Source organism: Helianthus annuus, chromosome 5 (assembly GCF_002127325.2).
Source record: "Helianthus annuus cultivar XRQ/B chromosome 5, HanXRQr2.0-SUNRISE, whole genome shotgun sequence".
Taxonomy (NCBI): Eukaryota; Viridiplantae; Streptophyta; class Magnoliopsida; order Asterales; family Asteraceae; genus Helianthus; species Helianthus annuus.
Genome location: NC_035437.2, coordinates 155,844,056 through 155,866,802, shown reverse-complemented (window position 1 = coordinate 155,866,802; position 22,747 = coordinate 155,844,056). Strand labels below are relative to the sequence as shown.

Genomic DNA, 22,747 nt, shown 5'->3' with positions numbered 1-22,747 from the left:
ACGTGTATTTAATGTTAAGTATCCTTAGGAAATTCCGAGTAAATTAAAACTTTTACAATTCATAAGCTATTCTACCAACGTGACTGTGTTCGTCGTTAAAATTTACAACGAGGCAATGTGCGGAAGCATGAGTCTTTATCGTGTTCGGTTCTTCATTGAGCTTGCTCGTCTTCCGGCATCCAAAATGTACCTACATTTCATAAAAACATGAAATGATTTAGTCGTACGGGATTTAAAACGTACCTACACGAGTCCGGGAAACAAAACTGATCAAAATACAATTTTGTACAGGGTCCACCGTAAATTACGGTGGGTACCGTAATTTACGGTAGCCCCTGAAACTTTCTTCTTCCACCGTAAATCAGAAGAAGTCCATCGTAACACTTTTCGACTCCACCGTAAATTACGGTGGACACCGTAATTTACGGTGGCCCCTGCATCAGCAGGTCTGCAGCTTGTCCAACTATGCCAGTTTTTACGGAAACGACCATAACTTCTTCGTTATTGATCCGTTTTACCCGATTCCTTTTCCTACGCGTCCGTAATTTAATCCTCCATCTTATGAGGTTAAAATCCGACATTCGACTTAACAAAATTTAAGACTTCTAAGTCTTTGGCTTATTTCCCTTTTTTTGCCAATTTTGACCCGTTTGTGATTTCACCAACAAACATGTTTATTTGACCCTCATGTCACATATACTACTTCGACTTAATGTTGCCTATCATATTAGATTTTAATCGCCGGTTTAATTACTCAAATTAAACCCATTTTTGCTCGGATACTTATTTTGACCCGTTACGGGTATTTAAGCATTTTCAAGCCTATAAACGCTTTCGAATGCTTCTATATTTATTCTAAGTATTTACCTAATCATAGAACTCGTTTCCAAACAACTTTTAAAGGTTGTTTGCTCGAATTAGCCAACAAGGGCATTTTGGTCGATTATGTTCTTTTTACTACGAAAGAATCTCTTTCCCATTTATTCGACCCAAATAGCATTTTAAACTACGACATGAATATGCATACCTGGCCCGGATCAACAAGTAGACCCGATTTATAAATACCTTGCTTTTTAATCGCTAAGTAAGAGCGATGCGAGTATCCATTGGATTTCTACTCCTGTAAGCATATAACTTGACAAAAGATCATTAGTCAATATTGTCAAAAGGTGATGTCTACACCTTTTGACCCGTTTGGCCGAATTGACCGTTGTCTTTTCGAGATGATATTTATTATCATCTCAACTACATGACCCGCTCCGTTTAACACGGTACGGTCATTTTTACTTATAAACCTTTTATTACCACTTTCGTCATAATATGACCGAATTATCAATTTACTTCCTTGTTAACCATTATTATGGTTTCTTTCATCTTTGATTATCTAGTTCCGTACGCCTACACGACGGAACATCGTATTTTAATTGTTTAGTTATTCCATTCGTTATTTATACGCTAAGGGAATATTACACAATCTAAGACTAGTGTAAGCTATACTTACCTTGCATCCGAATTATGCTCTTCCCTTCATTCTTGATTCGTTTGACCCGCTTCCTTTCCCAAGCCTCCACCTAGCTCGTTAGGCGTCAAACTATTTTCAATCATTTACAAGGCGGTCAAATTAGTCATACAAATCACGACTATTCCACCTCGCTTATTTACTATGCCGAAGCTACTATTCGACTTCATGATTAGTTAACTTAGCTTATCAAAAGTTAACTACTTATTGATCACTGGGTTTACACAATTAAGTCAAATCAACATTATGATTAAAACCCGTTTGAACCCATATTCCACGTAATTAGTCAATTTAGGCAATTACGCGCTTCATTCGTACTTTCAACATATAAACGTTCACTTAGGCATTTTAACAAACACCTTGTGGGCATATTCTATAAAATCAACAATCCATTTTTCATGACTAGTTATTTACCCAAGTTTTAACATCATTCACAAGTTCTTATGTCTAGCATGCATAACAACACCTAGACTTACTTCATAGAGATCAAAATACACTAGAGTGACAATCGAAATCCTAGTGTTTAACATATTTCTACAAAACCCACTAAACACCCATATTGGTGATTATGAACTTCATCATGATGAGCAACATTCAACAAGCTAATGGCTAGGGTTACCTCCTAGACATGATTTCATTCCAATTTCATCAAAACAACAATCATGCAAGCACAAATTTCGAATCTTATGTGTTCATCCAGAATTTGAGATGGAACCAAATAGTAAAATTTTACGTACCTTATGATCCCTTTACTAAGGTGATCACTAATTTGTGCTTGGATTTCGATTTGGGCTTGATTTCCCCTTTCAATTTGATGGATTTCTGAAGTTTAGGGTTGGAACATGAGAGCCTTTCTTAGCTCTGGTTGAACTTGCAGGAAACACACACGCATGTGTGTGTTTTATGTTTTAATATTTGATTTAATTAAAACTCAATTTCATTTGTCCATGTTTAGCCCCTCTAATTTACCCAAGTTATTAAAAAGGGTTATCTATTTCTTGTTTCTCTTATTGTTTTAACAATACTTAACCAACTAGGTTGATATCCCTAGTTACTTAATGGGTTTGGGGAAGTCATAACCCGTAGTATTCTTAAGTCCCGTTAACTGGGGCTTTATATACACTTCGTTTTCTCACAACGTTTATTCTCTTTTCAATTTTATTAACATAAAATTATTTATTTAAGTCCTAGTTTTTACCAGGTTAATTTTTACCACTAATGGTATTTTACCCGTTCTTAGCATTAACAGGGTTTAATTACCAAACCCGTCTTTCGGGGTGTTACATTTCCCCAGCTCAAAATTTCGATTTTCCCCTCATTTCAAAATTACGATTTCACCCTTAGTTTAAAATTATTTTCTTGCCCCCGGCTAAAAATAAAATTATGGTTTTCCCCTACCTCAAAATTACGATTTTACTCTCGGTTCAAAATTATGATTTTGAACCCAGTTCAAAATAAAAATATGACTTTACACCCAGCTAAACCGAAAATACGCTTTCGCCCTCGGTAAAAAAATTACGCTTTTACCCTCAGCCAAAATTACGTTTTCGCCCCAGTTCAAAATAAAATTTTGGTCCCCCCCCCCCCCCCCCGCGCTCAAAATTACGATTTTACAGCAGTTTATTATTTTATGCCCACTTTAAAATTACGTCTTTGCCCCCAGTTCAAAATAAAATTATACTTTTGTCTCCAGCTAAAATTTACGATTTTCCCCTCGGTTAGAAATTACGATATCACCCTCAATTCAAAATTACGTTTTTTGCTCTCAGTGCAAAATAAAAATATGGTTTTCCCCTAGCTAAAAATTAGGATTTACCCTCGGGAAAAAAAAATTTGATTTTTCCCCCAAGTAAAAATAAAAATACGACTTTACCCCCAACTAAAAATCGTCTCAAGTAGTTGCCTAACACTCTTTTTACTTTTTCTTTCTAGCAAAATTATAGTACTGTTTTTTTTTAATTTGTTGAGAATTATTCGATCATCGCTCCGCAACGCGGGCAGAGCATCACCCAGTTATAATTATAATAGAAAGGAAGAAATAGTAAAATAATGACTTTATGAATATAACGTGACAAAAATCCAAATAATATTGTTAAGCTAATTGAATTTTATATTATAATTATAATAGAAAGAAAAACAAGAAATACGTAAATAATGATTTTATGAATATAACGTGACAAAAATCCAAATAATATTGTTTGGCACCAAGTACTCGTAAGACGACTTTAAAAACTATAAACATAATTAATGGGTAAAACTCGCACGTTACGATAGGGGTTTTAAAATTTTATAATTGTTACAATTTGAGAATTGCATCATATACATAAAACGTGAAGAAGAAAAAAAAAAACACTAAAACAATATGGGGAGCCAAAACTTACAATTACTATTATATCATGGTAAATTGCGGCATGTGAAACAAGAAAAATTAACATCCTTGAAACTTAAAAACAAAAACATTTACGTATACCCACATTCGTCACAACGTTCGGTCTAGCAATAACAATTAAGAAGAAAAACCCATGTTCAGAAAAAAATAAAAGTATAGGTGTAAAAAATGAAAGAAATTAATGACTTACACATTTATCTTTTGCTAACTTCTACATAATCATGCAGAACTCAGTTTTAAACGAAACTTATATCAAAATGTGTCGCAACGGTATATTCACAAATTTTATAGAATATTATATTTGAAAAGTTATAAAAAAGAAGTTTATAACTGTGTCATATGTCAATGTGTGGTTAGCCAAAAAAAAAAACATATGAAAAAAGTATAAGATTGATATAACAAGGTTAAGTAAAGTGAAGAGATCAACTTGTAATTTTTTATGGCATTAGCTGCCAAGTGAGGCTAGATTATTTGGTAGAAGCTCTTGCCTCTTAGTGGGAGGTCTTGGGTTCAATCCCAAGCAAGGGTGAGTTATCTATACTATATAATAAAAGAAACCTGTTTTGGGACACTTGTCATTCTCTCATTTAATTGATTAAAATTATTAATAATACTAATAATAATAATATTTAATCTAATCTAATACAAATAATAATAATATTTAATCTAATCTAATCTAATACAAATTCTTATTATTAATTCAATAACGTATTGTTAAAATAAAACTTCAATAGAATCTTAAATCCTAGCTAAACAAGTTTCGAAATTCGTAATAATATGTTAGACTAAATATATTATTGATATATATATATATATATAAAAATATATTATTGATATATAACTAAAATTATTATCAATAATATTAATAATAAGTTTAGAATCAAATACAAAGATTCAAAAAATAAGAAGTCGTACAAAGGGCGTCAAATAGATTCTGATTGACCTCATTCAACCGATATTAGAGCCATCTTATCGAACTCTACGACATTAATTAATACGTACAAGTTGATGGGTTACATTTATATTAACTCATTTATGTCAATATGGTATGTAAATGTCTCTGTCTTTGTTTTACATTTACAGGAAATATCTATACTATATAGTTTAAATTGTTCAACCCGTGTAACACACGGGGAACTAACCTAGTTTGTAAATATAGTAGTTTGGGAGAGTAACGTTAGCCATTCAAAATAAATAAATAAATAAATAAATAATGTTAGCTATAATGTGTAAGTTTCGCTTGAATTGCTTGCACTTTATACTTCAACAATTACAAAAGTTGAATAGTAAAATTTACTCAGAAACAAACTTTGCCTTTTAATTTTTTTTTTTTTTCAGTTCTCTCAAGACGGACTAGAACTAGAAGAAAAACCTTTTGTTTGAAGAGAAGATATGTAAATTATTATTAGTATTATTATTATTATTATTATTATTATTATTATTATTATTATTATTATTATTATTATTATTATTATTATTATATTATTATTATTATTATTATTATTATTATTATTATTATTATTATTATTATTATTATTATTATTATTATTACTATTAGAGGACCCGGGGTGGGTGATTTGATCACTCGTTATAAAATTTCAACGCCGTGATACACGGCCGCCGCCCCTACTCATAACGCGTTAATATGAAAACGCGTTAAACGTATAACGCGTTGAACTTGATCAATGAATGTGTATTAACTTGTACATTGGGTATTAATACTTGTACATTGGAATCCCATCACTAGTGATACCACCCCCCTACATTTCTATCACTAGTGATAGAATATTGGTTGTACACATGGCATGACTTGATTGGATAGTGGGAGTGATAGATTCTATCACTAGTGAACCACCCCTAGTCCCCTTATAATAAACAGTAGTATCTTAAACTACTATTAAGTATGACAAAATTAGAAAATACTTTTAACCCCAGTTATTTACGGGTTTACTACATAAAATAATATAATTTTCTTTTATGTATTCTATTTTATAAGAAGCTACTTATGTTAAAAAAATGTAATTTAATTTCTGTATTGTTTTTTATAAGAAGCTACTTATATTACTAATTAATAAAACTCAATTATGTTACTATTTGACACATTATAAGTTGTTGTAATCATCACATTTTACCAGTTATAGCCGGTAAAAACATGTCACATTTGGTAACATAATAAAACTTGTTACATAAATTACTTGTAAACGATTATTATAACAAAAAATAAAAAGATTGTTAAACATTGGTGCATAAGCCTTTCTTTAAATTAAAATCCTTGTTACCAATTTAACAAAGAATATGTATCAAGGAACGTTTAAATTAAAATCCTTTTAGACAACGTGGAAATATATAAAATAAAAAAAATTATTAAAGTTTGAATTTTTGAAACACTCGAACCTAATACGAGATACATTCTTCAGTTTAGTCTAAACAAATCAGGTAGAATTTAGTGTCATGTTTAACTAAATAGATAGGTCATGTTAAAATCAATTTAAGGGATTTCATATGTTTACCCCTTTAATTTTTTACGTATTTAAAAAAATATTGTTTAGTGTTATAACTTAAACTATACTTATACTAGGTTATAACCCCGTGTATTACACGGGTTAAAAAATGTAATTTTACATACTAAAAAAATAAAACAATATATCTTTAAAAATCTCATTTATTACACCGATTGAATAAATGTAATTTTATATATTAAATAATAAAAAAATATTATATCTTTGAAAACCTCGTGTTTTATATAGGTTGAATAAATGTAATTTATATACCAAATAATAAAAAGTTAAATCTTTAAAAACAGCCGGGAATAAAATATTTTTTCGTTCAAAAAATAATAATAATAATAAATATTATATCTTTAAGAACCACGTGTATTGTATGGGTTGAACAAATGTAATTTATATACCAAATAATAAAAAAGTTAAAAAACTTTGTGTCCCACACGAGTTGAATAAATGTAAATTTGGATTGATTGTATATTAAATAAATATAATTTTGGATAAAGTCTTATATATAATAAATGTAATTCTGGATTAATAGTATATTAAATAAATATAATTTTGGATAAAGTCTTATGTATAAAAAATTAAAGTAATCGATATATTTGATAAATAATAAAACAATAATAATAGTAAAAAAATCTCATATGTGTATGTTATCATCTAAGTAATCCGATGTTATCCAATATATTTTTTTATTCAATTAAATTCTTTTCTGTTTAATATTATCTATAATTATTAGAAGATAAATATAAAAGAAACACGAAAAACCCTAAAAATAGGTGTCTCCAATGAATGATATGTGTCCTAAAACAGGTTTATTTTATTATATAGTATAGATTTTAATATCAAAATTTTAAAAGATAAAAAAGAGAAATAAAGATCAAGTGTTATAGTTTAAACATTGACAGACCTTGAATTTAGTTTTCGGTAAAATCAAAAAGGGGCGGACTCTCACAATCCAGTATTATATACCGCATAAAAAATCAAAAATTTCGGTAAAATTTACACTACGAAGCAAAAAAATTCAGGGGCCAAGGACTTGTCTGGCCCATAGAAAAAACCGCCTCTAAGTTTAAATGCAATGTAACCATATCGTATACATTTGTATTTTTTATCGTAAATTATACTTTTAGAGCATTAAAAAATAGAATATACGTTAAAATCGGTCATGTTTGTTTCAAAAGCAAAAACTCATGTCGTGATCGAGTTTACATGTTTGACACAATTTCCAAACTCATATTGTATTCTGGTTCTACTAGTTAATTCGTAAATACGACCCGTTTAACACCCTCTAATAGGTAGATTAAGACTGAGAAAATATTAACAAAACCCAAATTTCTGAATTTTTTTCAAGAAATACCCATTTTATGGCAAATTGGATTAAATAATCCCAACTTTCTCAATTTGACTGATAATTATTATCAGTTATTTGCCGATAATAATCCTAATTGGTCCACTTTTCGCCGATAATAGTCTGCGAAAAAAATAGCTTAACGGAGTTAAGTTTTTTTCCGAATTACAAACCAATGTTTTAGGGCTTTTGATTAGAATGGGGATACGAGTTCATTGATGTAAAATTTACCTCGAAATACTGCCCCGAACGACAAAAACGGTGCTTCAATTCGGGTGTTTAAACTTCCAATTAACAAAAATCAAGCCGTTTGGAGCACCGTTTCGAGTTAAGTTTTACATAAATCGACTCGTATCCTCGTCCTGATCAGAATCCCTAAAACATCGGTTTGTAATTCAGAAAAAAACTTAACTCCGTTAAACTATTTTTAACGGCGGACTATTATTAGCCAAAAATGTACCAGTTCAAATTATTATCAGCAAATAACTAAGTTGAGGTTATTATCAATCAAATTGAGAAAGTTGAAATTATTTAAATCCAATTTACCTTTATAAACTATTGATGTAAATTAAGTATAACATTTTCAGATTTTCTTGAATCTTTGTAAAACCAAATTACATTAAATAAAGTATCATTTTCCATTTGTGTACACTCAAAACCCCAAACAAAAACAAAACAAAACACAAGTAACCTACGCATTACAACTTGTACATTTACAACATCCAGCTAAGTTCATAAACCTGTAATCATATCACCGCAAAAGTAACGTTTCTTCTCAGCTCATCCTAAGACTGCCCGTAGTGGGGCGTTTTTTTTAAAAAAAATTGCATTATAACGCCCAAAAACGCCCAAACCCCCATTACATGGGGCGTTTTGGGGCGTTTTTTTTGAAAAAAAATCCTCCTGGCGTGATTATTAAAACGCCATTTTGCTTGGTTGGAGGTTTGACTTATGTTTGACCCACCAATAAGAAATAACTTTGTTTTTTTTTTTTTTTTTTTTAAGGATTGAATGGGGCATTATGGGGGCGTTATACCCACTACACCACTTTTGCTATAATGCCCCCTTGCTGACTAGGACGCCACATGGCGCAAAACGCCCCATGGTGGGGGCATTATAGTGTTTAACCATTACGCATGGTCTAACAAACAACAACAGTATATAAATTCATCTCCTCCTCAACTCTCTGCAACTCCACCCTACCCCCCCCCCCCCCCACCCTAACCAAACATTCTCAAAAATGCTATCCGGACCCAACAATATTATCTGGATGGACGATGAAACAAACAACCAAACACCCACAACAAACGAAGACAATGCTACTTTCAAATCAATGCTAGAAGTTGATGATGAAACCAACAACAACAATTGGTTCTTGCAACCACCCAACAACTTATTATTACAACCTTCTTCATCTTGTTCACCAAATTCTGCTTTTCAAACCCTTGACCCGACCCATGTAAACTTCTTTTTACCCCCACCAAAACCCACAGTTTTGACCCATCATAATTCTTTGAATGAAACCTTTGATCTCGGGTTTGGAAATGGTGTTGTTCTACCCGGGTTTTGTGATCTGGGTTCGGATCCTCAGTTTGGTAGTAGTAGTAGTAACCATTTGGTTCAGTTGACTGGAAACGGGTTCGGGTCAGTGACACCCGGGTTCCCGTTTTCGGATAATGGGTTGCTGTTTAACCGGTCTAAGTTGCTTAAACCGTTGGATAACTTTGGTTCCACTAGTGGACCACCTACTTTGTTTCAAAAAAGAGCTTTGAGGCGGAGTTTGAGTGACGTGGACGGTGGTGGTTTGGGTGAAGGGATGAATGATAAGAAGAGGAAGATGAGTGGTGGAAGTTGGGATGATGTGGATAATTTGAGTTTGGATGGGTCGGGTTTGAATTATGATTCGGATGAGTTTACGGTTAATACCACCACCAATTTTGAAGACGGGATCAAAATTGGTGGTGGTGGTGGTGGGAATTGTTCTGTTTCCACCAGTACCGTCACTGCTGCCGGTGCTGCTGCTGGTGTTGGCACCGGTGGCAGTGCCAATAAAGGGAAGAAAAAAGGCGTCCCGGCTAAAAATTTAATGGCCGAGAGACGCAGGAGAAAGAAGTTGAATGACAGGCTTTACATGCTCCGGTCTGTTGTACCGAAAATCAGCAAGGTGCGAAAAAATAATCATTACATTTTATTTAATTATTTGTTTATATCGTACTTTACTTTACGAGTGAGATATTACTGTGTACAGTTGTTAGCTATTGTTTGTTTGTATTTTACTATTTTAGTTATTAGAGTTTAAATTTTGAATCTTAATGTAGATTTTATTGGATGTGTAATTAATTCTTGATCAAATATCTCATGAATTGTCATTAATGTTGTTGATATCATCAGATGGACCGAGCTTCGATCCTCGGGGATGCAATCGAGTATCTTAAAGAGCTGCTTCAAAAGATCAATGACCTCAACCTGGAACTTGAAGCCACCCCCCCATCAAGCTCATCATTGACTCCCACCACCATTGCCGCCGCTGCACCCACCGGATTCTACCCATTAACTCCAACTCCCACCAGTCTCCCTCCGCGAATCAAAGAAGAACTTTGCCCCACCGCAGTCGCCAGCCCAACCGGCCAGCCTGCAAGAGTAATTACACTTATATTTCTTTCTTAAATTATGATAGATTGTGATTAATTAATAAAATGTCGGTTTTGTTTACGTGGTGGTTTTAGATTGAAGTTAGGCAGAGGGAAGGACGCGCGGTGAACATACATATGTTCTGCAGCAGGAGGCCTGGTTTGCTGCTGTCAACCATGAGAGCAATTGATACTCTTGGCTTGGACATTCAACAAGCTGTGATAAGTTGCTTCAACGGATTTGCTCTCGATATCTTCCGGGCTGAGGTTGCAAATCTTTTTATGTTATTGATTCATTTTTATTGTACCCTTTTCTATGTTATGATTTGATTGTGGTTTTTTTTTTTTTTTTTTGGTAGCAATGCAAAGAGGGGCAAGATGTTCATCCTGATCAGGTTAAAGCAGTGCTGTTGGAGTGTGCAGGGTACCATGGTGTGGCTTGAGTGCAGGTGTGGAAGTGAAGGGGAATAAAGTGGTTTAGTGATATGAATGTAGTTGTTGTTTCCGTTTTCGTTTTCGTTTTGTTTCGTATGCAGTGAAATTGGCTGAATCTATGGAATGTTTTGGTGTTGGAATTGGAATGAATCATGTTTTGTGGATTTTGTGTTTCTTTGGGATTTAAGTATATTTATTTCTTACTTTATTGATTTTTGATGTTTGTGTATGGCTGGCATGCGACATCAACGTTACGCCGTGTTTAATGCCAGCCTTGTCTCATAAGAGCATTCACAACGCGGCAAGACAAAGCCCCCTCATGCTTCGGCCACTGGACCCCACATCTCCACACGCGCTCTCTCTCTCCCCTTCCCCTCACACATCTTTTTCTTGTTTGTCGCTAAGAGAAAGCAAGAACTTTTCACCCGCTGTTTATGGGCCTTGTAACTTCACTTTTAAATCAAGTTATGATCTTTTTAAGTTTGGGCTTTTTCAGCTAGGTTTCTCTCTATCTGTCCGGTCCACGCAAAAGTCTAGCTAACTATTGGATCAACTCCTTAGCAGTGGCCACAAACATTTGCTATAGGGGTATATGTTGTCCTTGAGCCTTCCTCACCACGATGGAGCCACGTAGGCATCCGTGGAGTAAAGAACGTCGTATTGCATATGCTCTAAAGGCGACCAAAGGATCACCTCTACCTCATTTGGTGACCTATGGTCCAACAAACTAGCTATAGACGAGTACTCAAATGCACGGAACACCTTGTGATCATGATGCAAAAACGTCAACCTTACATGTTTCACCAAGATTTCCCTTCAAAGGAAACATATTTATAAAAATATCACTGAAAATCGCTTTTGTTTAAAACCGACGCCAAGTTTTGGTGGAATCGATGACATAAAAAATAATGAACACGATCAAAAGAACCGCAAGTCTTTCGAAAGCTAGAATGAACCTTCCACAACTTCTTAAAATACCATCTTGTCTCGAAAAAAAGTTGCATCATCGCACCTTTCACCAACATTCCCCTTAAAAGGAAGGGTATTTATAAAAAATATCACTGGAAATCACTTTAATTTAAAAGCATATCACCTTGCATCTAGAAAAATTGTTATCCATACGCATCTAACCAACATTTCCCTTAAAAGGAATGATATTCTTCAAAAATATCATTAGAAATCACTTTTGTTTAAAGCCACGTCACGTTGTGTAGAAATCGAAGACACAAAAATAACAAATACGCTCAAAGAAATCAATAGTGTCTGAAAACTAGAACAGAACCCTCCATGAGGTCACATAATACATTGCAATCTTCAAATACTGTCATCCGCACGCATTTAACCAACATTTCCCTTAAAATAAAAGATATTTTTCACAATTATCACTAAAAATCACTTTAGCTTTTTAAAACACGTCACTTGGTGTTAAAAAGACTTCAAAATAATGAACGCGCTCAAAGAAACAAAAGTATTTGGAAAGCTACAACGTAACCTCCCAAAACGTCACATAAAACCTTGCAAGTTTGAAAATTATCATCCTTTAGTAGAAGCGTTTAACCAACATTTCCTTCAAAAGGATGGACATTGTTAAAAAAAATATCACCGAAAATAGCTTTTATTTAAACCCACGTCACGTCGTGTTGGAATCAAAGACAAAAAAAATTAGCACACACATTTATATGAGCCAAAAGTGTTTTGTATAACAACTTCCACCATGATGTGTCAAATTTTTGTTTATATTTGAAAACACCAAGTTAAAAGGACTCACTAACTTAATTACAGATGATCGGCAAGTGTACCGGTCGTTAAATAGTCAATTCGGTAAGACCGTGATCAATCTAAGGACACAATGTAGCAACTCTCGATTCTGAACCTCTATCGAGTCCTAGTCTAATGATATTTAGTGGCGAATGATCAGTTTTAATTAACTACTAAAACTAACTAAGAATGCAAATCACGCAAACAAGCAATCAAACAACGATTATTAGTGAAATCAGATAATGAGAAAGCAGCTAGGCAAGAATCATGTTAACTCGCTCACAGCTCTGGAAATTGGATAATAAGGGTTTGGCTACTGGGATCTAAAATACACTATCCAGACCTGAACTGGAAGTCGAATCACTCTCCAAATATGACACAATCTAGTATTTAGGGAAGTGTGTAAACTCACCAGTCTCAAGTTCAGATCACCTCTTGGTCTCTTGACTCACTCTCATGTAGACCACGGTCCCAAATATCTATAAACCTGGACACACTGACATCTAATCTTCTCTCAGGCTCAAAGATGGTAGAATGCTAAATTACTTGTTCCTAGGGATTACTACGTCTAGCAACCATAAGATTACGTCGAAAACACAAAGTCAACGAAAATCACCAAACCCTAGATCAATTAATACCAAATCATTCAACTAGAATCAAGTAGAACATGTAATAACATCATATATTAAGCACACATATACAAAAGAAACCTGATTAGAAAACCATTTACCAAATCGTTAGTCAAGTAAATGACTATCCAAACCGAAAACTAAATAAAAGTCAAGAATCATCATAAGCCTAGGTAGCTATAAGAAACTTAGCTACCCGTGTTCAATACAGAACCAAAAGTTGTAAGATTAAATATATTTATTATGCTATTTTCAATCATGTAGCCATTATAATCATTTATATAATAAAGATCAAAATATATTATACCTATAATATAATTAGTTAGTAATTGTTGATGGACCATATTACCCTTACTAAGTAATTAGGTTTCCCCTTGGACTCTCATAACATCAAACACATAATTCGTCCCCTCCTCTCTCTCCATTTACGAATTCTTAACCCTAGAATTCGTTACTACCATCAAGAACATACATCCTAAATGGTAACCAGATCAAGCTGACTATTATGTCGAACTCCATGGCTGCATCTGTATCTGAACTATATGTTGGCCTGTCTGCTGTAACAGGTATTATTTACATGTTTTCCATGATGTTTAAACAAAACTGATCAGCATGTTGTATCGGAGCATACGTTGCTCAATAAGTTATGTTTGTTTCCCTGAATCTGGAATTAAAATCTGGAAAACAAACTTTATGAAAACCTGATAAAATTCAAGAACAAGAATTCGGTTAAAGCTTAATATTCACCGGTTTTGTGTTCTAAACGGATGTTTAATCACATTATAACAAATAACAATTTCAAGATTTGTATAAACATATTAATTTTTTCAGATTTCGAATTCCAGAAATTACTTTATTATTTTAGGGTTCTTCATGTTCTTCATGAAATTCGAATATATTCCCTTATTTTGGAATGAATTGAGGATCAAAGTGTGTTTTTCTGTTTTTTTATTAGTTTTTTTATTAGTTTTTTTATCAATTAAGATTTCGAAATTTGTTAACTTTAATGGATATAATATTTGGCGAAATCTTTTAGTAAATATAAACACCACTTAAACAGGAAACATGATCTCCCATGATCCCATAATTTTCGAACTTCACCCTTATCACAATTAACAACTATTAACGAGTATTTTTCGAGTCTTGAAGAACAAGTTTTCGAGATCCATAAGATATTTCGAGATTACACAGAACTCGAAATCTCAAACCAAACTCGAAATCTTATCAGAGTTCGAAATCTCAAGTTAACTCGAAACCTCATTAGTTTTCGAGATATCGTCAGTTGACTCGAAATCATTAGAAAACTCGAAATTTCTCTAAAACTCGAAATCTCATTAGATTTATCAAATTTCGAGATTTTCAAAAGGAACTCGAAAACTTAATGATTCTCGAAAACTCATTATTTCACCAACTATTATTGTGAAGTAAAATTTAGGTGGCTTGTTATTAACTAAATGGTTTTGTAAATACTTAATCAGAATCAAATACTTTTACAAAACCAAATAGCTTTTGATATATCACTTCTGTCCAAAGGTGATTTGATACATCTGCCTTATTGTTCATGTATAAAGAGAAGCTATGTTAATTATGCATTAGAACACATGAATGTCTCACTTCTGCCCACAGGTGATTTGGTTCACTCGTGTCTTGCATATTTAACAATGCATAACTAAGGTAATTGTTACACTTCAGTCTGGTGTCTGGCGTCAAAGATTCAGTCATCGGCGTGGTGTATGAACGACATAACAGAATCAGTCTAGCGTCACAAATTCACCGGTGCTAATCTCTTCTCTTCTCGATCTTAAGGTTCGAACAGGCCATGTTTATGTCTGTCTGTATGATACGCTAGTAATTTTTTCATGTCTTAACAGGTCATTTCGTGTAACCTGTTTATTATCAAGTTTGTGTTCGTGTTTGGAAAATCTGGAAAATCTAACACAAGACTTTGTGGCGTATTCGTGTTTATCTGTTCTAGGTTCATATGTTATTGTGTCCTTATCTTAACAGGTCTGGTCGACATGATAGGCCAGCCCTAGTTCGAGCTTACACTTCTGAATTACTATTTAAAAGACTAAAAGATCTCATTAGAACTATAAATTAACATTTTCAATAAGGTTGTATCAAATAAATTTTTCAATGAGGTTGTAACTAATAAATAATTATCACATCAAATTTCATTACTAACTGAAAAATAAGATCTTGAAATAGATTTAAACAATCATAAAAATAAAACATAATACCTAGTCTTATATTTATAAAATCATATATAAGCTAATTTATTCTTTCCAAGTGGCCTCAAAAACAAAGTGCATGATCATAAGCATATGTTATAAACTATACAAGATGACTAGATGAGTGTTCAGGCTTCAATCACATATAACTTGTAACATCATGCAAAAACTGGAGCACAGAACAGAACAGACTATACAGAATAAAACGATCTCACGGATCGTTATATTACGCGCTTATGTGTATCATATATATATATATATTAGCTTCAGCGTCCAAAATTGAAAATAATATATTACCAAGACTGGAATCCATCTAGAAGTTGGATCGACCGTCTTCATGCAATGCAGCTCAAATAGTTAATTCACCTACAACATTAACCTGTAAGTTCCTTTGACCACGATCGAAATCATATTCATATTTATAATCAGTCAGATGAAAGTTTACCTAGCTAATTATGAATATTATTTAAGGCTCATGCATTCTCGAGTTTCCTTTCATCCGTGGCTTCTGCTACTGATGAGTTGTCGTCGTCTCTTGAATGTAAAGTCCCCGGATTCATTCTCTGAACCTCCTCTCTCGTGTAAATGAACATCTTCCGAACCATGCCACAGAATTCCCTGATCCAAATAAACATTTTAGTTAAAAGGAAAACCGTGTCATGTAATCATAATAACACATTTGCTATCTATAGTAAACTATAACAAATGGAACAAAAAAGTGCGGAAGTACTTACTGCCACGGATCGTCACCGACAAGCATCATATCACCCTCATCATCTGTATACACGACTAACCAATTTCGATTTCCGTTCCTTAGTTCACCATTGAACTCGAATAACTCATCCAATTCGGAGATCAATTCATTATAGTTGTTAAACTTAGTGAGGTCCACAGACCTACCAAGGGCAATCCCTTGCTTATGAACCTACAAATATCATGGCTTACAAGTCAAAACACCAATAAAGTGGCAAACAGGTCAAGATTGGATTGACCCAAAACACTTGCGTCCAGATAATAATAAAATTATAACTATTTAGTGTGTCATATATGATTACAAAAATGTACTATTGCAACAATAATCATTTTTTAATGAAGAGATAGGATGTTTTATGCTTTGAAAATTCAAATTGAACTAGATCAATTCGGTTTAAGCTAAATATATTTTAATTATGCCTGAACTGACCCATCAGAGATAAAAAGACAACCTGCATTGACCAATTCATCAGTTTGATACCACTGTTAATAATAATATAATTTTAACTAATATATATATAGGGTTAGGTTCATTTGTGAACAACCCCCTTGATTGTGAACACTAGTAAACTAATCCTAGCCTTTGATTATCAATACACAAGTGTAAATCAATGACCAAGATTTGATGATAAAAATACACTAGTGTATTTTACGATTTAATTATGTAAATCAATGGCCAGGATTTGTTCACTAAGTTCAAAAATACACTAGGGTAGGGTTCATTTGAGAACCACTCTTATTGCGAGAACCACGAGAACCAATGTGAACACAACAAAATAAACCCAACCCACCACCACCCAAAACCTAAACACCCACCCCCCACCACAACCCAAAAACCTAAACACCCACCCACCCCTATCATGCAGCCACCTCTAATGATCATACTAGCGAAAAACTTGTTTATTTAAAAACTAATACCTTTGTACAACTTCTTGTAGAAACAGTCTGAGGTTTCACATGACCATCCCTCACAACTGACTGGAAGCTCTGGTATTCTTTCTCTTGCTCTTGACCGGTCGCTAAATTACTAACAGGTTTCGACTTCTTCGATTGTTCAGACCTCAAATCAGAGTCAAAGTCAAGGTACTGTTGCGGTTGCAAACCCTGACGTACATCTGACGCATTTCTGTTAGCAGCTAAGGGCACACCAAATATTTTGCAGCTTCCATCTTTAGGTCTCATGGATTCATTTTGTTTAACCGATTTTCGCATGACGTCACTGGAGTGAGAAAGCGTCTGGAGATAAGAAGGAAGCGGTGGAGGCATCAGCCACTTCCCGTGTTGCTGGCTAGGATGAAGGGTATAATCCTCAAAAGCGCTATACCTATCATCTCTTGTTATCGGGTATGAGATTTGACTAGATTGAAGATTGGTTTTAATACTGCTGCCTAACACGCTGAGTGAGAGATTGGAGGGTGTAAGTGTAACAGACCATGGATTTGTTTTACCGCTGGTTGGTGTAGACAACTCGTTTACGGAACCGTTGGTGGACCCGAAACCCGATAATAGATCTGTGAAGGAGGATTCAACAGTCCTGCCAACAGGCAGAAGTTTATCCGACCCGTAACATCGAGAAACGGAAAGGTCAACTTTTTCATCATCTGTAGTTACAGAAGGTGTCCATCGAATTGGTATATCGCATGAATCTGACTCATTATTATCAACAAAAGTGGCTCTCAGGGTCGATAACTCTTGACCTTGCAAGACCCTTGAGAACGCACTTCCTGGTGAAGGGTCTGTTGCAGCCATTTTTGATGAACCTGTACGACCATAAAAAGTCAACTTGTTAAAGAACAATTTTTATAGTTCAGCATTTCCTAGAGTAGTCAACTAACGAGAACTGCAGTCTCACAGTGCTAGGGTCAAGAAAGGTAGAGGGGTCAATTTTGACCCGTTAACTTGTGAAAGGGTGGATTTGGGTAGCTTTTTCATCTCGAATGGGTCAAGAAACTTCTAGAGTAACTTACAAAAATTGTCCTTTATCGTTATACCCAATTTCAACACATGTCCTTTTACCTTTAAAATTGAAGAGTTTTTTACTTAATGTTTCAACATCTTGCATGGTATGTCCTTTGGCCCTAACCTAGTTAATTTTTTTCATTAAATCACCTCATAAAAAAACAAAACAAAACTTTTTTTAAAAGATTTTACCCATTTATATAACTTTTGCCCCCCTCTCTCTCTCTCTAAAGGGGGAGTTAGAGAGAGAGGTAAAAGTTATATAAATGGGTAAAATCTTTTAGAGAAGGTTTCGTTTTATTTTTTAAGTTTTAATATAAATAGGTAAAAAGACTAAAATATCCTTTTTGAGGTGATTTAACGAAAAAAATTTAACTGGGTTAGGGCTAAAGGACATACCGTGTAAGATGTTGAAACATTAAGTATAAAACTCGTCAATTTTAAAGGCAAAGAAGCTACATTGAAATTGGGTATAAAGATAAAGGACAATTTTTGTAATTTACTCAAAATTTTAACTAAAAGTGGAATGGGCTATAAACGGATTGAAAACTATCCGGAAGCCTTTTTTGACGTGTATTTGTGTACAGCCTACTAAATTAACTTATTCAAGGATCTAGTTTATTGATGTAATATTATTTTTCAAAAAGAATTATGTGAACAAAACAAGGATCTAGTCATTTTACATTATTTCATTACTTTTGACTATATCTGGCACGAACAAAACAAGATGCATCCTATAAGATAGTTTCAATAATTCAATGTATTATGTATGGGTGGCTTTAACAAAAAGGTAATAATTTAAGTGGCCTCCACACACAATCATACATTATCCGCTTTTTAATCACTTTAAGCATTCATTATTTATATTTAAAAAAAGATAAAAATGGAGAAAAAAGGTTCATAGGTCAACACAACCTAACCTGGCCCATTTAGAATCCCTTTTGACCCATTACCCAACCCACCCATAGCAAAAGGAAAAGTAGGTACCTTCTCTAGTGAGAACAGAGGAATCAGGAGAAGAAGGCAAAACGTTTGACCGAGGTCTTTTTTGTCTTTGCACCGGAAGTGTATTAATTGCAGGAGGCATGAGGGCGGGTTCTATTTTCCAAGGGGACACTCTATCCGGACGAGGAATGGAAGATGTTTCATCCCAGCGTACCTACAATACATACGATATATTTTAGGGGATAGCCATCATAAAGTGAGGTACAATTTCACAGGATTAGTAGCAGATTAATACCTTCAGACATCTCCATTTAGATTCGGAAGAGCTTTTTGGATCGCGTTCTTCAATCCCAACAATAGTTCCCGTAAATCTACGATATTAAACAAATTATAACGCTGGACATAAGAGATGCAATCAAGAAGATGAGTAATTTGTGACAACTGTACCTTTGATCTGCAGCCTCTTCACCCTCGAACCTCATGTTAAATCTCATCCCTATAGAGTAACTATTCTTGAGAGATTCCATGTACTGATCAAATGGAACTATGAACTCTGCAGGACTAGTCCTGTGAAATTTAAGCAAAATGTTATCAGATAACGGGACAACAAGATAACAATGTTGGGTAGCCTCTGAAAACAACATACAGAAAGTATATTTTATATTCTGTCATGTAACATACCTAGGTTTGTAATAAACTGTAAAGATTGTTCCAGTTTGAATGGCGTGCCAAGCTGTCGCAAGGACACCAAGGTGCATGCTATGGCTGGAGATGACAGATGAAGGAATGTTTGCTTGCTGCCTCATTGCACGTCTTACCCCGACTCGAAGATCACCATTCTCGCCTCTACAAATTATTTACATATCAATGGTCAAGAAAGAGAACGTGAAATGACAAACATAGAGATTATAAAAAGGTTGAAACTAACTATTACCTGAGAAAGATAAAAGCATCACCAGCAACAAGTTTTTTAGAACTAACAAAAACACTCCAACCACTTTGAAGCAGATGACGTCGTGGTTGACCTGCCATTTACAAACAATTATTAATACATGAAGGTTGAGGCGTACAAGATTCAAGCGTCTTTTAATCTTTATTACAACCCAAATAAGTATCCGCTTGATCGAGTAATAAAGTTTTCAGCAATTACCACGGAATATATGCCTAAAACGCCATTCGTTTCCGTGTAAATCCTTGGCCACCAATTCCTGTGTTGGGGGTTGCTTAGACATGTCCTGCCCAAAATGAACAAAAAACACGATCACAATCATTACAAATTAAATTAACATAGGAAAGAAATAGAAGGCAATTTTTTTATGGAAACTGCCTAACCAATGGAGGAAGGCATTCATCAGCATGTCTTCTAAAAACCGAAAATCCACCATGTGTACTAGTATCCGAAGCAGTCAACGTCTTGCAAAAAGAATGCACACGAAACTTCGATTCTGAAGGCAGCGGTGTTTCCTTCTTAACTGCATTTTCGTCTTGCTGTCATCACAAAAAGATGTCGGCAAAACGATCAACAATCCAAACACTAAATAAAAAAGATCATTTCGACTCGTCAAGTTCATAATACTCACATTCTGTTCAGGCATCAGCGTGATCTGCGCAAACACCTCATCTGTATCCGGTTCGGCCTACACTCACACATCCATACAAAATTAATTAAACCAACCAACAAAACAAAACACAACACTAAACATCCAGCCATACATCTTCAATAGCTATACCTTCAATTGGACGTTAAAAACACGGCAAAGTATCTTCGCCGGAAGGTTATAAACCGGCATCTGTTGATCCGCCACCTGATTGGTAGACGCCTCAACCTATTCAACATCAATCAACAAAAACTACTTAAACACTTAACATCACAAACATATAACACAAAATCATCAACACAACCTATTCAAAACCCTAATTCACAAATTAACCGTAACATATCGTCTAAACCAAACCAGATTTACAAAACTTCACAAAATGATTCGAAATAAAACCTGTTCTATGTGTCCTTGAGGAAAGTAAAACACTAGTTCCCCTTCACGTGGCACCGTAACAAGCGGACCAGCACAAGCTCGCCATAGATGCTTGTAAAGCGCCATATCCGCATCAACTAAACATTTAATGTATACAAAATTAAAAACACAATCAATTACAACAAAACCTAACCCTAATTTTATAAAATCACTCAACGGTGATAAAAACTCGCCGGAATATACCTTTACCGTGACCGGAGACCGGAACGCCGTTAACCGAATCAGCAACTCCGTCATTTCTACACGAAGAAGAAAGCGTGTCTCTGTTACCTTTGCTTGAAACTTCAGATGACGTCATTTTAGTTAACGAAGGTCGATCAAAGCATCTACAAGACGATATACATATATATTGTCAACAAAAACCCTAAATCTCGACCTTGAAAGGTGTTAATCGGATCAAATCGACCTAAAACATGAACAATCTTCAATAGTTCAATCTAGCAACAAAATTGAACGAATTAGCTCCAGAAAACGCAACAAAACAGGTGATTTTTGTGTAGTTGAATCACACAGAAAGGCAGTTGGTGAATCTGTTGTTGTTGTGTGAAGATAATCTGTGATGAGAAGATAATCTGTGTGTTATGAGGGATGAAGATGTTCAGGAAGTTAATGAGGGAGAGAGAGAGAGAGAATAAGGGGGCTTTTGGAGAGACAGAGGGGTCAAAACTGGTAGTGCAATCATTTTATTCGCGGGTCCTAATTCTTACACAACAACTGCGTGTTGTTACCGGCTGTTTCCGGTTACTCGCCTTTTTTCACCGGCTCTTTTTGCACCCAATTAGCATTACAATCACCCATAAAACATTTAATTATATAAAAAAAATATTGTTTATGTAAACGTAAGATCCCTTCTCTTATGGTTTCGTACTTTCGTAGAGTGTCTACAAAGTTCAAGTATTTTATGATTGTGTGTACAAAGGGATAAAGGTGAGAACAACACGTCCAGGTTAAATGGTAAATGGTATTGGTGGAGAGCAACCACCACTACGGTATTGTGGAACAAAAGGCACTCGGCTAAATTCAATGAAAAGTTGTTTAGAGTTATAGTTAGACCTAATATGTTATACAATACATATTGGGCCATAAATACACATAAACTAGAGGTAACAGAGATAAGGATGCTAAGATGGATGTGTAGACACAATAGGTTGGATAAGTTAAGAGAAAGGAGGTTGAGATGGTATAGGCAGGTTAAGAGGAGAAAAGTGACACCCACGGTTAGAACTGTGGAAACTCTTACTGTGGAGAGGATGAGGAGTAAAGGCAGACTGAAACTGACTTGTAATGAGCGGATTAGACAGGATTGTTACATTTGCATTTCTATGATGACATGGGCGAATTTAGAAGTTTGTGGAGACGTAAAATTAAGGTTAAAGACTTTTAGGAGTAGGGTACGTTTTGTTTGTTATTCTTACCTTACGAGCTTTGTTCCTTAGTGTGTTTTGGGTCGTCTTTGCATGTTATCGCTTGTTTGTGTGTCTATTTGATATGGTACTTTTAGGTTTTGGTAAAGGTACATTTTTTGAGTGGTTATGCACATCCTAATTTGATATCTATGTGTGGTTATGATTTTAGATGTGGAGGTCTCACTGAATCAGTCTCTTTATCTTT

At 34.4% G+C, this 22,747-nt stretch overlaps 2 protein-coding genes across 3 annotated transcripts; one reads left to right on the top strand and one right to left on the bottom strand.

Moving 5' to 3' along the window:
- The first annotated feature begins 8,914 nt into the window (after positions 1 to 8,914).
- Positions 8,915 to 11,001, top strand: LOC110941532 (transcription factor ICE1). The gene is made up of 4 exons (XM_022183173.2): positions 8,915 to 9,927; positions 10,155 to 10,403; positions 10,490 to 10,660; positions 10,753 to 11,001. Exons 1-4 carry the CDS (start codon positions 9,004 to 9,006, stop codon positions 10,834 to 10,836), a joined length of 1,428 nt encoding a protein of 475 aa, XP_022038865.1. The 5' UTR covers positions 8,915 to 9,003; the 3' UTR covers positions 10,837 to 11,001.
- A 4,441-nt stretch (positions 11,002 to 15,442) lies between these two features.
- LOC110941533 (auxin response factor 2B) lies at positions 15,443 to 21,804 on the bottom strand. Of its 2 annotated transcripts, none has more exons than XM_035990304.1 (16): positions 21,559 to 21,804; positions 21,320 to 21,462; positions 21,098 to 21,213; positions 20,834 to 20,929; positions 20,684 to 20,740; positions 20,436 to 20,591; positions 20,254 to 20,338; positions 20,038 to 20,128; positions 19,785 to 19,949; positions 19,551 to 19,670; positions 19,399 to 19,474; positions 19,146 to 19,317; positions 17,118 to 17,959; positions 16,181 to 16,371; positions 15,892 to 16,064; positions 15,443 to 15,812 (listed from the first exon to the last, which is right to left on the bottom strand). In XM_035990304.1, the coding sequence occupies exons 2-15, from the start codon at positions 21,432 to 21,434 to the stop codon at positions 15,920 to 15,922; spliced, it is 2,427 nt and encodes an 808-aa protein (XP_035846197.1). In that variant the 5' UTR covers positions 21,435 to 21,462; positions 21,559 to 21,804; the 3' UTR covers positions 15,443 to 15,812; positions 15,892 to 15,919. The 2 variants fall into 2 exon arrangements, with proteins under 2 accessions (XP_035846197.1, XP_022038866.1); XM_022183174.2 differs by having other exon boundaries at positions 21,543 to 21,785.
- Between the last annotated feature and the right edge of the window lie 943 nt (positions 21,805 to 22,747).